The 13,646-nt window shown below is 42.8% G+C and overlaps 1 protein-coding gene across 2 annotated transcripts in view; it reads left to right on the top strand.

Annotated features, from left to right (window-relative positions):
* The window catches only part of SGO1 (shugoshin 1), a 67,125-nt gene extending 55,396 nt beyond the window's left edge, over positions 1-11,729 (top strand). For both annotated transcript variants that reach the window (XM_077491410.1, XM_077491409.1), the window contains exon 10: positions 9,312-11,729. In XM_077491410.1, the coding sequence (XP_077347536.1) occupies positions 9,312-9,441 (130 nt within the window). In that variant the 3' untranslated portion in view covers positions 9,442-11,729. The remainder of the gene's footprint in view (positions 1-9,311) is intronic.
* Positions 11,730-13,646: the final 1,917 nt, after the last annotated feature.

The raw sequence follows: 13,646 nt of genomic DNA, 5'->3' as shown, positions 1-13,646 counted from the left end.
GCTGTTTTTAGGTTGTCACTAGACTGACTACTGTCTATTCTTGTTCATTTGGGAAATAGAGGTTAGACCTTGGCCTAATTTTCTCAACTGTATTGATCTGCCATGAACTTGATCACTGATTTTTCTTAAAGGCCATTCCACCTTTGAGGTAGACTCTTGACTTTTGCAGAATATTAAAGCGGAAGTAAACCCTGATGAGTTTACTTCCTCTTTCATTCCCTGCAAAGCATAATGGACTACTATGCATCGCATAGTAGTCCATTATGTGTCACTTACCTGACACAGGAGCCAGTGAAGTCACCGCTGTCCCCTGTAGTCCGGCGCATCCATCTTCTTGGTGCTGCTGCAGCGGCGCTGCTGCAGCGGCGCTTTGCAGACTGTTTTAACACTTTTTCAGCTGCTAGCAGGGGTTAAAACTGCCCAGCTAGCGGCCGAATAGCCCCACTAAATATAGTGGCGCTTTACCGCCAGCGCCTGCAACGCCCCAGAGTGAAAGTAACCTAAAACTTCCTCAGACTGTGCATACTTTTTCCTGACAATTTGTCGGGAAAGCCTTTTTTGTATCTCTGTGCCAGATAAATGTTTTCCTCCTAACCGTTTTTATACTTTATCCTATGGTGGAGAACCCATAGGTACAGTATACTAGCAATTAATGCAGTATATCATCTGTGAATAAGAGCTGTTATTGGCGGACAATACTCAAATGCTTAGGCATCCCAGCGAATAAAGTTGGCATCCCTGTTTACCAGAGAATTTTTTTAGATTGAGCAGCCTGCTGACAGCAATTGCTTAATTGTTGAGACCAGTTTAACAAGGTGTTCTAGGTGTCCTGCTCAGCAGGCCCAGAATTCTGGCAGCTTTATGCTTGCAATAATTGCTTGCGAGTTCCTTTTTGTAGAACTTCTGCAAGTTCCTCATGCATGTGCTGGCTTATAAACTAGCCAAACGCACAACTGCTCAGATGCCTACGACGGTTTATGTCTATATAGGCAAGAGCTATACATGGTTCTGTGCACATTGTTGCTAAACGCAAGCGGCTGAAACGCATGAGTGAAGGAACATACATCAGTGAAGGATAAACTTCCTTTCACCATGCAGAAACTCCTGGCTAGTCTTCCTTTGTGGTGATACAGCTATTTGAGGATGTTTGGATAATTCAGCCAAAGAAATTCTAGTGGGAAAAGTACCCACTTTTTTTTCCATTTAAGTAAAGGATTAAATATATTTATTTTTAAAAGCTCCTTCTGTTTGTGCCAGGGGCATCAGCCTCCAGGCAGTCACAATGGCTTCCACAATCAGGTTCAATAGGTAATCCTCAGATAAATAAGGAGAATTCTTCTGCAGTTCTCATAGGTCTGACAGGAAGACGAATGGGGGACTTCCTCAATATCTCCAATCTGGAGTTCCAAGAGTGACTGTCTCCTCGTGTGGTGTGGTTTTTTTTTTTTTTTTTTTCTCTCCTCCGATCAAACGTTCCTAGGGATCCAGAGAAAAATAAGTCTTTCTCTCCGCATTAAAGTTATCCGATCAGTAGTCTCCTTCCTACAAGGGGGAGAACTTTGGGCGTGTATCGACGTCCTGGATGCTTATCTAAATGTGCTGATCACCAGAAATTTCTACGCTTCTAGGTATAAAATCATAATTTCCAGTTTGTAGCGCTACCTTTTTCGGGCTAGCTTCTGCACCTAGAGTATGTAATAAACGAATTTAAAGAGAAAACACTGCGCTATAGCTAAAGTGAAGATTAGCAGCTAACACTCAAAGTTCAGTGAAAGTGGGGAAACAAATAGTGTAGCGCTGGTGAGTGGATAAGGAAATTGAATATTAAGGAGTATTTAGTAGTGAAACTAGTACTATACCACATACAAGTGACAAAATATAAGAAAATGCGTGAACCAAAATACAAATATTAGTTCGCTAAATACACAACATATGTATAAGGGCACGCAACTATTGGTGAATATCAGTGACTAAAATGTAAGTCCCAGCAAAAACAGTCCACATGTGTTGGATAATGGACAAGTATCAATGTTGGTCTTCCTAACAAGAGGATCAGGCAACCCACAATTCAGTTGGACCAGGAACAACGACTTGTATGGAGTAATTTCAGAAAGAATAAATACTCTTACCATATGACAGTGGGTCAGCTGCGCTTGTAATCCCAAGTGATGTCAATCAGGTATTGTGAGTTGATGGTAGTTCACATCAATCGCCGCGCTGTCTCCGGATTACACGGACTTCCAGTGTTGGAGGCTGTAACATGCGTCTCCCGGGTCGACAGGGTTCAGTTATTCACATTGCAAGTGCGGTGAATGTTCAAAAAAAGAGGAAAAAAAGGCTCCAAATGGTGCAGGTCAGACGGTAACCATTGGGTTTATTTAAGAAAGATCATAAGAACCATGACATAAAAGCAACATGTGATCACAGAATAAAATAAAACCTAAAAAAGCAATGTGGGGTGCCAAATGCAGGCCCGACACGTTTCGACAACAAAAGGTCTTCAACTGTAATAAAGATCCCTCTTTTATCCAGGTTAAGAGCTCAAAGTATAACTATACTAGCCTACTTTAGATCTACTCTTGATAGGTCAATCGGTAGCCCCTTTTAACCACTTGGGATCCGCGCTATTGCAAAATGACGGCAATAGCGCGGACCCACATTTTCGGGACTACGTCTATTGACGTAGTCCCGGTTACGAGCGGCCTGCGCGCCCCCTGAGGGGCGCGCGCGGCGCGCTCTGTGATCGGCGAGTCCGTGAGACTCGCCTGATCACCGATCCGTGTAAGGGGTCGATCCCGACCCCTTATCACGTGATCAGCTGTCAGCCAATGACAGCTGATCATGTGATAAAACGGAGCCGGTAATCGGCTAGTATTCCTCCTCGCGCTGACAGCGCGAGGAGAAAAAAAAAAAGCCGATCGCCGGCGGCCGTGTTCGGGACATCAGTCCCGATCACGGCCAGCAATTTAAAAGGACACCTGCCCCCTGCCAGTGCCCACCTGCCACCCGCAGTGCCATCCTGAAATAAAGTAAGTGCCCCCCTGTCAGTGCCACCCAGCAGTGCCCATAGTGCCCACAGTGCCACCCAGCAGTGCCCACAGTGCCACCCACAGTGCCACCCAGCAGTGCCACCCACAGTGCCACCCAAAATCTGCCTCAGGTGCTGCACCCCAGTGCCGCCCATCAGTGCCCAGCAGTGCCGCCCATCAGTGCCCAGCAGTGCCACCTATCAGAGCCACCTATCAGTGCCACCTATCAGTGCCCATCAGTCCCATCTATCTGTGGTACCTATCAGTGCCCATCCGTGCCACCCATCCGTGCCACTTATCCGTGCCACCCATCCGTGCCATCTTATCTGTGCCCATCAGTGCCGCCTTATCTGTGCCCATCGGTGCCGCCTTATCTGTGCCTATTAGTGCCGCCTTAACTATGCCCATCAGTGCCCACCAATGCAGCCCATCAGTGCCCACCAATGCAGCCCATCAGTGCCCACCAATGCAGCCCATCAGTGCCCACCAATGCAGCCCATCAGTGCCCACCAATGCAGCCTATCAGTGCCCACCAATGCAGCCTATCAGTGCCGCCTAATCAGCGCACTTCAATGAAGGAGAAAAATGACCCGTTTGCAAAATTTTATAACAAACTATTAAAACATGATTTTTTTTTTTTTTTTTTTGCATCTTTTTTTGTTTGTTTAGCAAAAAATAAAACTCCGAGCTGTAACTAAATACCACCAAAAGAAAGCTCTATTTGTGGGAAAAAAATGATAAAAAATTCATTTGGGTACAGTGTTGTATGACCGCGTAATTGTCACTCAAAGTGCATCAGCGCTGAAAGCTGAAAATTGGTCTGGGACTGAGGGGGGTTTAAGTGCCCAGTAAGCAAGTGGTTAAACCAAAGTCTGATTACCACAGTCGGCTACCTGAAATACATTGGTTCCTCAACCTAGTAAGAACCTCCTTAAAACCATCAAGGAGATTGCAGTACTTAGGGCTGATCATATACAGTCCACTAAAGGGTATTTTTACCCCTGGAAAGAATCCCTTCTTTAAAGGAATTGATTCGGTGGATCAAAACATAGAAGAATCCTTCTATTTATCTTTGCATGTGTTTATTAGGAAAGATGCTGGCTTCTTCAAGGCCGTTCCTTATGAGCAGCTCCATTCAAGACGTCTGCAAAACCGTATCCTGTCAACATGGAACAAGATCCAAACTCTGGACTTCCCATTGCGTTTATCCGCCAAAGTGCGTCAGAGCCTCAATTGATGGTCGATCTCCAAAAATCTATCTAAAGGGAAGATCCTTTTTACCAGTTACCTGGAAAGTGGTAACAGATGCCAGCCCTTTCGGCTGGGGCGCAGTCCTGGAAGAAACATCTGTCCAAGGAAAATGGTCCAGATCAGAGATGACTTTGCCCATCAATATTCTAGAGATTCAGGCAGTACACCTGGCCATGGAGGCCTGGATGCTCAGACTTGTCCTGTCGGGATCCAGTCTACAGCCACATCACCCTGAAAGTGCCTGCTCTTGGAGGCTAAGCAGGGTCGGGCCTGGTAAGTACCTGAATGGGAGAATACCAGGTGCTGTATGCTCAATCTGACAAAGCCACAGCTGTGGCTATCCCAATTGCCAAGGGGCACAAGAAGTTGTGCGGCCCAGAAAGAGGAGTTTTTTTTTTTTTTTTCCCTTCTGTCTTGAGCAGAAAGCAACATTCCTTGCCTATCGGCAATTTCATTCCAGGAATGGAGAATTGGCAGGCGGACTACTTGCGTACTATTTTTTTTTTTTTATTATTATTTTTTTTCCGGGAGTAGGGTTCCTTCTCCCTGGCATCATTATGCATCAACAACTTTGTGTCAAGGACAAGGGATCTGATGGCATGCAAAACAGATGCCTTGTTTTCATTGGATCCGTTTTTCTATGCTTTCTCTCCTCTTCTGCTTCCGTGCCTTCTTTGCAGGAGCAAGCAAGAAGGGAAGGAGGTGATTCTTGTGGCCCAGGAGAGCTCAGTTTTGCGCGATCATAAAGATGGTGGTTTGGCACCATATGTCTGAATCCAGGGGTTGGCACCCCAGAAAATGTCATAGGTAGGATCCTTGCATTCCTATGGATGGGATTAGAAATGAAGCTGGCCCTGAGTACTTTCAAAGGCCAGGTATCAGCCTTATCTGTGTTTTTTTTTTTTTTTTTTTTTTTTTTTTTTTTTGTTTTTTTTTTTTCCCAATGACCACTTCTCACTCTCTGGCTTGTAACTTATTCAGGGGGAAACATGGATTAAATCCTCAAGTTAGGTTACCCCTCAATCCTTGGGATTTAAGATTAGTCCTGTCGGTGTGTCTTTTTGAACCAATTCGGCAATTTTTCCCTTGGTCCTCCTGACGAACATAATTTTCCTGGTTTCCATGTCTTCTGTAAGGAGAGTATTAGGGTTGGCTGCTCATTCTTGTAAAGAGTCATACTGGATTATTCTTAAGGTTAAGGTTGAATTGCGGCCTCTTCCTAATTTCCCTCCAAAGGTAGTGTCAGGTTTTTTTTTTCATATTAAACTAGGATATTTTTCTGCCTTTTTTTTTTTTTTTTTTTTTTCTTTAGAACTTCCTTCTCTGAAAGAAAGGTCACTGCATTCTCGATGTGAGGGTGGTCAAGGTGCATTTAAAAGTGACCGCTCGGATGCATAAAAACAGATGTTTTTTGTTTGTGTTGCCTGACGGTCCTAAAAGAGGACAGGGAGCATCGGAGTCGACAATTTCTAGGTGGATTCGTCAAGTGATTGTGCAAGCTTTTGGCTTAGAATTCCTCCTTTTCATTTTAAAGGCACTCCACCAGGGCTGTTAATGCCTCTTGGGCAGTGTATCACCAAGCCTCCATGGCTCAGATCTGCAAGGCCGCAACTCGGTCTTCAATCCATAACATTTACCAGATTCTATCAAGTAGCTGTAATAGATCATGAGGATATCCCCTTTGGGCACAGTGTACTGCAGGCAGCAGTATGAGTCCTCTAGTCTCTTGGTGCCCTACTATTGTCTCCCTGCCTTCAGTTGGCATTTGCTGTGGGACATCCCGCATAGTAACTACTATGGCTCTGTGTCCCCTGATGTATGAAAAAACAGGATTTTTAAAAACTGCTTACCTGTAAAATCTTTTACTTTGAAGTACATCAGGGGGGACAGAGCTCCCTCCCTCCTTTTGTATACACGTGTATTGCTTTGCTACAAAACTGAGGTGCTCCCACCAGTGGGAGGGGTTATATAGGGAGTGCACTTTTTAATTTAGGGTGTGCTAGTGTCCATTACCTGAAGATGGCCTATAACCCACATAGTAACTTCTATGGTTCTGTGTCCCCTGATGAACTTCAAAGAAAAGGATTTTACAGGTAAGCCATTTAAAAAAAAAAAAAAAAAAACTTGTTATTCCAAAGGTTACAGGATTGGTATCATGGTGCCTGCTGCAGCATCCTCAAGCCCTTTCCTGTACACCCTTATTTAAAGGATAAATTATACATGGACTGGGCTCGCCCTGAAAAATTTGTCATGCCACAAACGCTTTGCTCAACAATACCACATGGAAAATTAGTTCACCAAGTGTGCCTGCGGTGCACTCGTTTTTGTTTCCTTTCTCATTAAGAACTTCACAGTACCAGTGGATGAGTTCACAGGATGCTTCTGACAAACATCTTGGCTTTTTATTCTTTTGCCCTTTGTAGGGACAACCTTACAGCCTGCCATTGGGAGTTTCAAGGCTTCAAAGTTTGTGCTTGCCAGATATTGAGAGGGATCCTGACTACAGGGATATAGTTTCAGGCAGATGAAGGATTTTTTTTGTGCCCTGAGTTAATTGATGGATGCCTTAATGGACACCATTCAACAACTCCTGTCTGTGCACATGTGTGGGAGCTTATGACTGAAGTGTTAGTCATTAGAGTTGCTTTTTTTTTTTTTTTGGGTGGGGGAAGATTTTGTTTGGACCTGCTCTGGAGGATTACTCCATAAGGAGAGCATACCAGGCAACAGCTGGTAGATGTCTTCTGGTCCCAATTTGGCACTGCGTCGCTTTAACTGCTAATTGCGAGGTCATGCAATGCTGTACCCAAAGAAAATTTGTCCCCCCCCCCCCCCCACAAATAGAGCTTTCTTTTGATGGCATTTGATTGCTTCTGTAATTTTTTTTTTATTTTTTTTTCTTGCGATATAAATGGAAAAAAGGCCAAAAATTGTGAAAGAAAATTCTACTTTGTTATAAAAAGAAAATCCAATAAACTCCATTTTTTTAAGTCATCCATTTAGGCCAAAATATATTCAGCCACATGTCTTTGGTATAAAAAATGATTTGCGCAAAAGTTATAGCGCCTACAAACTAGGGTACATTTTCTGGAATTTACACAGCTTTTAGTTTGACTGCTTATCTCATTTCTCGAGGTGCTAAAATGGCAGGGCAGTACAAAGCTTTTTGGAAGCCTTTAGGATTTCTAAGGGCGTACATTTTTGACTTCACTCCTGACTACCTAACACGGTTTTGAAGGCCATAAAATGCTAACATGGCACAACCCCCCCCATGACCCCATTTTGGAAAGTAGACACCCCAAGCTATTTGTTCTGAGAGGCATGGTGAGTATTTTGCAGCTCTCGTTTTTGTTTTTGAAAATGAAGAATTTATTTTTTTCAATTTTCAAACCTTTGTGACAAAAAGCGAGGTCTGCAAAATACTCGCCATACCTCTCGGCAAATAGCTTGGGGTGTCTACTTTCCAAAATGGGGTAATTTGGGGTCACTATAAAAAAACTAGCCAACGTCACCCATAACAGTTCTACGGTGATCATTGGAGAAAGGGTTAACTAGGGGGCAATCAGGGGGATAAAACCTATATTGGGTAGTATATGGGGGGGGGGGGGGGCGTTGCCTAACACTATAAAAAGCTGATGGTGAACCTAAATACTTGCCTAGTGTTACCTGTGACACTAATACAGCGATCAGAAAAACAATTGTTTGGTGACACTGATGATGGGGGGTGATCACGGAGTTAAACCTTTATTAGGGGGGTACCCTAGACCTAAAGGGCCTACCACGAACTCCCCTACCACGTATAACTGTCAGAAATGACACTAATGCAGTAATCGGTAAATAAAATAAACTGCTATTGTTGTCACTGTGACAGGGGGGTGATTGGGGGGGGGGGGGTGAAAAGTGTCTGCGTGTTCTACTCTTAGTGTAGTGTTGGTGCAAACTTACTTGATGTCTTCTCTCCTTCGGCAGCTGGAATGTAAAGGCCCCACAAGGAGAGATTGTATCACTTCCACTGCTTCTGTTTACATTACAGAAGCAGGGGAAGTTTCCTATTCACCGGGAGCGACCGCCAGGGGGTGGTCATCAATCAGTAGTCTCCCCCTCAGCATGGATTGATCCTGGATCATTGTGCCTCCCCCGTCTGCAGGAGGCAAAGAACGTACCCATACGTTGCTTTGTCTGCGCCATTCTGCTGACGTATATTGTCATGAGGCAGTCGGCAAGTGGTTAAATGAGACTGACCGTTTGGGGGGGGGGGGGGTGGGTTATATATTTGCTACCTTCTGTTATAAAACCTATCCAATAAAGGAAAATCTACATAAATTTAGGCCGAAATGTATTGTGCTATGCGTTTGGGGAAAAAAATAAAAATCTAGATTAAGTGTATATTGGCTCATTCGAAAGTTGGTCTACAAACTATGGTACGTACAGAGCTTTAGGTTCTGTACTGGTAATGGTGATCAGCAGCTTGTAGTGTGGTGGACGAGCTGACTAGGAGGATTACTAAATGATACTGTCATTGCCAGTGACCTGATTTTGGTGATCATAATGTACACTGTACTGACAGTGGGAAGGGGTTAACGCTGCCTAACAAGTGTAATGTGTGCTGCTGTTACCTACAGATCTGGCTGTTTTAGTGTTTTTTGTTTTTTCTCCTTTCTTTTTAAGGAGAAGAAACAGCCAAATCGATGTTCTCTGTACAGAGTTCGGTGTTCATAAACACCAAACTCTGTGCTGTGATTGGACCCAGCCAAAATCATTGGCTGAACTCTGCTACCAAATCCATGCTGTGTCCAGTTACCACACGGGTCAGCAGAGGGAGTGCACATACGTGCAGCCAAACCAAGTATACCTTGATGTAAGGGTACACCGCAGCACTACTGCGAGCAGGTTGGGAAGTGATTAAAAAGCAAAAAGTTCTATTTTCATCCCTTTCCAACTGGAATTATAAAGATGTCAAGGGAGCATTTCAGCTGAGGTATTCAAGTTCTAAAGTAATTTTGAGACTTGTTTGTTTTGTTTCTCTTTTAGGAAACTCCGAAGAGGTGATCCCTTTACAGATACTAAATTTTTAAGCTCTCCAATTTTCAAGAGCCGGAAATCGCTGAGCAGACAATCTCTATCAAAATACAATGAGGCCTTTGTTGGCTGCCGTAGATAACAGCTAATGACATGAAAACGGACAAGTTGATTCAACCCCTGCCCCTTGTGTGTATATATTACATTTTTTATTTTGTGTAAATATTTAAATATACTTTTTGTAAATATGTAAGTGTCAATGTTCAGGTTGTATATTACAGGCCTACGGCCTCCCCCCAAACCCCGCCCCCCATTTATACAATTTATATTTTTCTTTGCATTCGCTTTGAAAAAGGAACCATGAGATGGTAAAAACTTGAAAGGGTTGCAGAGGTCCCTAGATATCATAGGGGCGTTATCCACAAGGATCCGGTATCGCATGGATATTTGTCATTAAAGCGTAACTAAACTCACAAATTTTAAGTTTCCCAAAAGCGTTGCATTCAGGGCATGTCTATCATAGCATTGTACTTATGTTGGCTCTCAACCTAGCTGTCAAACTATCAAATGGCTGGTGTCACAGCTGATTACATGTGTAGCACCATTGCAATGGAAACAGAGGCTAAGATGGCAGCTTCCTTGGCTGTAAAGGGATTAGGAGGGTTTAGTTCTACTTTTTAGGTATCTTGGTGTGGTCATTGGCTTATAATGCCAGTTTCCCAGAAAATGTGGTTCTCTTGATTAAAAACCATTTACCAAAAATCTGTGTAGCCTTCTTCCTAGATTCATCCTGCTGTTTACTTTGCTCAGCTGAAGTCTGTGTGTGTGGTGCACCATTATGTTGGATTGGTTTTCATATAATGCAGCAAAATCTGTTCTGCTAAAATTACATGGGAGTGATGCAACAGCAGATTGCTTAGGCTCTCAAGTGGTTTAACATGGGTTTGTTCTTCAACCCCCCCCCATTTTGGGTACAATAGAGGGATATAACCCCTGTACAGTTTATTTATGCTCTTCCTCCCATTGGGGATAGTTACCTTCATTTCTGTCCTATAGCCAAAACAGCAAGTGAGAGTGGATTTAATAATTTGTGAGATGCTACAGGAAGCCTGCAGGTAGTAAACGCAGAGTAAAGTCAGGACTCCTGATTTGCATACTTGGTAGGTCAGTAATTGAAACCACTGGATTAGCCAGGCAACTAGCATTTTCAAGCGTTTATCAGTGGTAACCCATATATCAGGTTTTTATGCCCGGTACATACAAGCTTTACAAGTGTGTACAGCAAGAAATTGTTAAACTTTCAGCTAGTTTTTAAGCAGCTTTTCTGATGGCTTTTTTTAAATGCAAAATTCATTTCCAGTATAGGAATGTTAAACGCAGGTTTTAAGAGCATTGCTGAATGTCGCTTTAAACAAGGCTTCAGCAAACTTAAACTTTAAAAAAATTCTAAGAAACCCTTTGGGCTTTAGATAAACATTTATTCTGTTACTCCTTGTTTTTAGACAAGCTGAAGCGATTGTAAAAGGTCTAAAGCTGTGAGATTCGCTGGATTATGTACTTTTTGCAATGAAAAATGGAACTCACAGCTGAAACTTTTTTTTTTTTTTTTTTATCCTGTAAAATAACTGCCAAATTTTGGTTTTAATTTAGCAGTTTTTTACTTTTTAAATCCTGTAAATAACTGCCAAATTTTTTGTTTTGATTTTGCATTTTTTTTTTTTGTAGCTGTATAAATGGGCACAAATGTTTAAAAAAAATGCATTTAAATAAACCGAACTCTTTTTTTTTTTTTTTTCCCACACTAAATCCTATTTTGGTTTAATTAAACTGTCATTGCTGTCCTTACAATTTAAACTACAAATAATGAAATTAACACCTCTCCTAGGTTCTGACCATTTGTAGCTCTGTACTTAGCTGTCACATAAATACTTCTATTTTTGTGGGGTTCTTTTCTTTTTGTTATGTTGCTCATAACTGATAACCCATAACAAATGAGTTGCAGTTACTGCTTATTCCATTAACCTTTGAAATCCGTGTGAGGCTTCAGAATTCTTGGGTGCAGTAAACATGATTTTGACATTCTAGACTGTATCAAACTGCTTTTGCATTTCCATTGACTTGTATGGTGACAAAAGTCGTTTGTCTACGCAAACCCTTTACCTTCTACTAGACAGCTTTACTCTGCATGCCCACAAGGAGAAAATTTTATTAGTTGGCATGTGAAGTAAAAACAATATATAATTGCATGTATTAACCACTGGCGGTTTTTAGAATCCAATCTTTGTGAGTGTTCTTTTGAAGTGTTAGGACAGCGTTGGGTGTTAAAATATGCAGGTCTTTTCTCAGCTTTTAGGTCTGCTTTAAATTTTGTACTGCTTATGCTTTTGTGAAAAATTTCAAGTATTTAAATAAACAATTGATTTTTTTGGGTATTTGTACATTTGTGTATTTAGTAAATTGTAGTTTATTTTTTGCTTTTGTTGGTGGTTTTAGACTAAAGCCCAACCACTTATTAAAGTGGGAGGGTTTTATCAAGCCGGTAACAGGTATCTAGTGCAAATTGGGCAGTTTAGTAGGAACGGCAAGTGCTGAAGTAGCCCTGCTAGTATAAGCTGTGGCTCAGGCACCCCCCCAGCTGGTGTTGGCACGGACTGTTAGGATGAACTTTAGGAGCTCTGGCCTGGACCACGAGTAAAACGCAGGCCTGTGCAAGGGTATGCTCTGGGTATAAAGGGGTTGGGTAACTAAGTGGAAATGGTGGTCTATGGCTTGCGTCCATGCATGTGTGAACTTGGCCGAACAAATGATTTGCCTGAAACTGTTTAATAAGAGCCACTCTGCTGCATGTGCCCTACATGTGTATGGTATAGAGTGGTCCCGTCTACATACAAACACAATAGTTCTTGCTTGCTAAGAGCTGCATGGAACGTCAATGCATTCTTGCTACCCACTTACCATGACTGAACACCTCTGGCCATCTGGCCCTCCTCTGCTACCAGCTATTTGGGTTTTAAGAGTACCTGAGGCCTTGTTTCTTACACTGAGCCTTACATTGCCTTACCACCATGTGGTAACATGTCTGATTCTAGACACTGGACTCCTTGCAGTATGACTACTAATGGTTCCAATGCCAGCAGCCTGGAATCCTGTTCCTTTTTCCTCCTATTTTTCCATTAGATTCCTCTTTTTAGCCCTGCTGGGTGTGGCCAGTTTCTCTGCCCTTTTACTGCAGTCATGCAAGTGGTAATGACACCAATCGCCCAGTTATTTGCTCACTCTGACTGCCAAAGCTACAGCTATGTTCCCACGCTTTCTTCAGCAGATTCTATATCTGATTTGGCAATGACCCTGGCAAATTCTGAGCCATTGCCCACTGAGACAGTTTCTGAGTTGCTCCAGTCTTTGACTGAGGAGTTGCAGTCCACTGCTATTATGCCTGGGCAAAAAAATTGCAGGAACTCGCTGTACGACCTATGCGATGTTAGTACAGCGATCTCCCTACTGTGCTATTGTGTTTAGATGGGGACCGCCACCCCACTAGTAAACACCGGTCAGTTCTCACAAGCATTGGATGCCTGATTTTCCAGCATGCTTGTTTGACAGAAGTCTGTCTTAAGATTGATTTTCTGTCAGACAAAAACCTGTACAGATGGGCTCAAGGTTGACTGACTGACTGGTTTCTGCTGTACCTGCTGATTTTGGCTGATATTTGGCCCGTGTTTACCCCCATATTGACTGACTGGTCAAACCACTTTACTAGAAATCTTAATATGAAATACACAAAGCAAATTGCTTTAACTTTAAACTTCAGTTGTGATTGTCTGCTCGAGGGTTCCGGTAATATCCTACATGGGTCACCTGGTCAGTACATAGATGGTTAAAGTGCTGGACTGTGAAGCCTGTCTCCTTCCTGTATCACCACACAAATTAACATTATCTTGGTGGAGCCCTCTTGGGTCTTCTGGACCAAGGTGTAATTTCTGCCACAGGAAATGGAGCAAGTTTCAAGAATTTTGCCCCAACCTGTTCATCATTCCTAAACTCAAATGATCAGCCCAATCTTGGATCTAAAACCTCTAAAATTTCTTCATTTTGAGTTGAGAAGATTTTCTGGCTTCTGCTAACTTCAAGGAACACCTACCTACATGTCCTAATTTTTCCAGTGCATCTGTGCTTGCTGCAGGGCCCCTATCTTACCTGCCCTCTAGTGCTGGACACAGCTCAGGCTAGAGTGGAGTCTGAAGTTTTCCTTGGGAAGAAACAAACTCCAGATTTGAGCTCCCTCATGCCTTTTGCATGAGAGTCTAGAACCTGATGGTGGCCTCCTCCCAAGGTCATCCTGTTTGC

The sequence above is a fragment of the Lithobates pipiens genome, unplaced genomic scaffold (assembly GCF_037356315.1).
Source record: "Lithobates pipiens isolate NorthernLeopardFrog02 unplaced genomic scaffold, aLitPip1_a1.2 Scaffold_19, whole genome shotgun sequence".
Lineage (NCBI taxonomy): Eukaryota > Metazoa > Chordata > Amphibia > Anura > Ranidae > Lithobates > Lithobates pipiens.
This window is presented reverse-complemented; position numbering and strand designations above follow the sequence as displayed.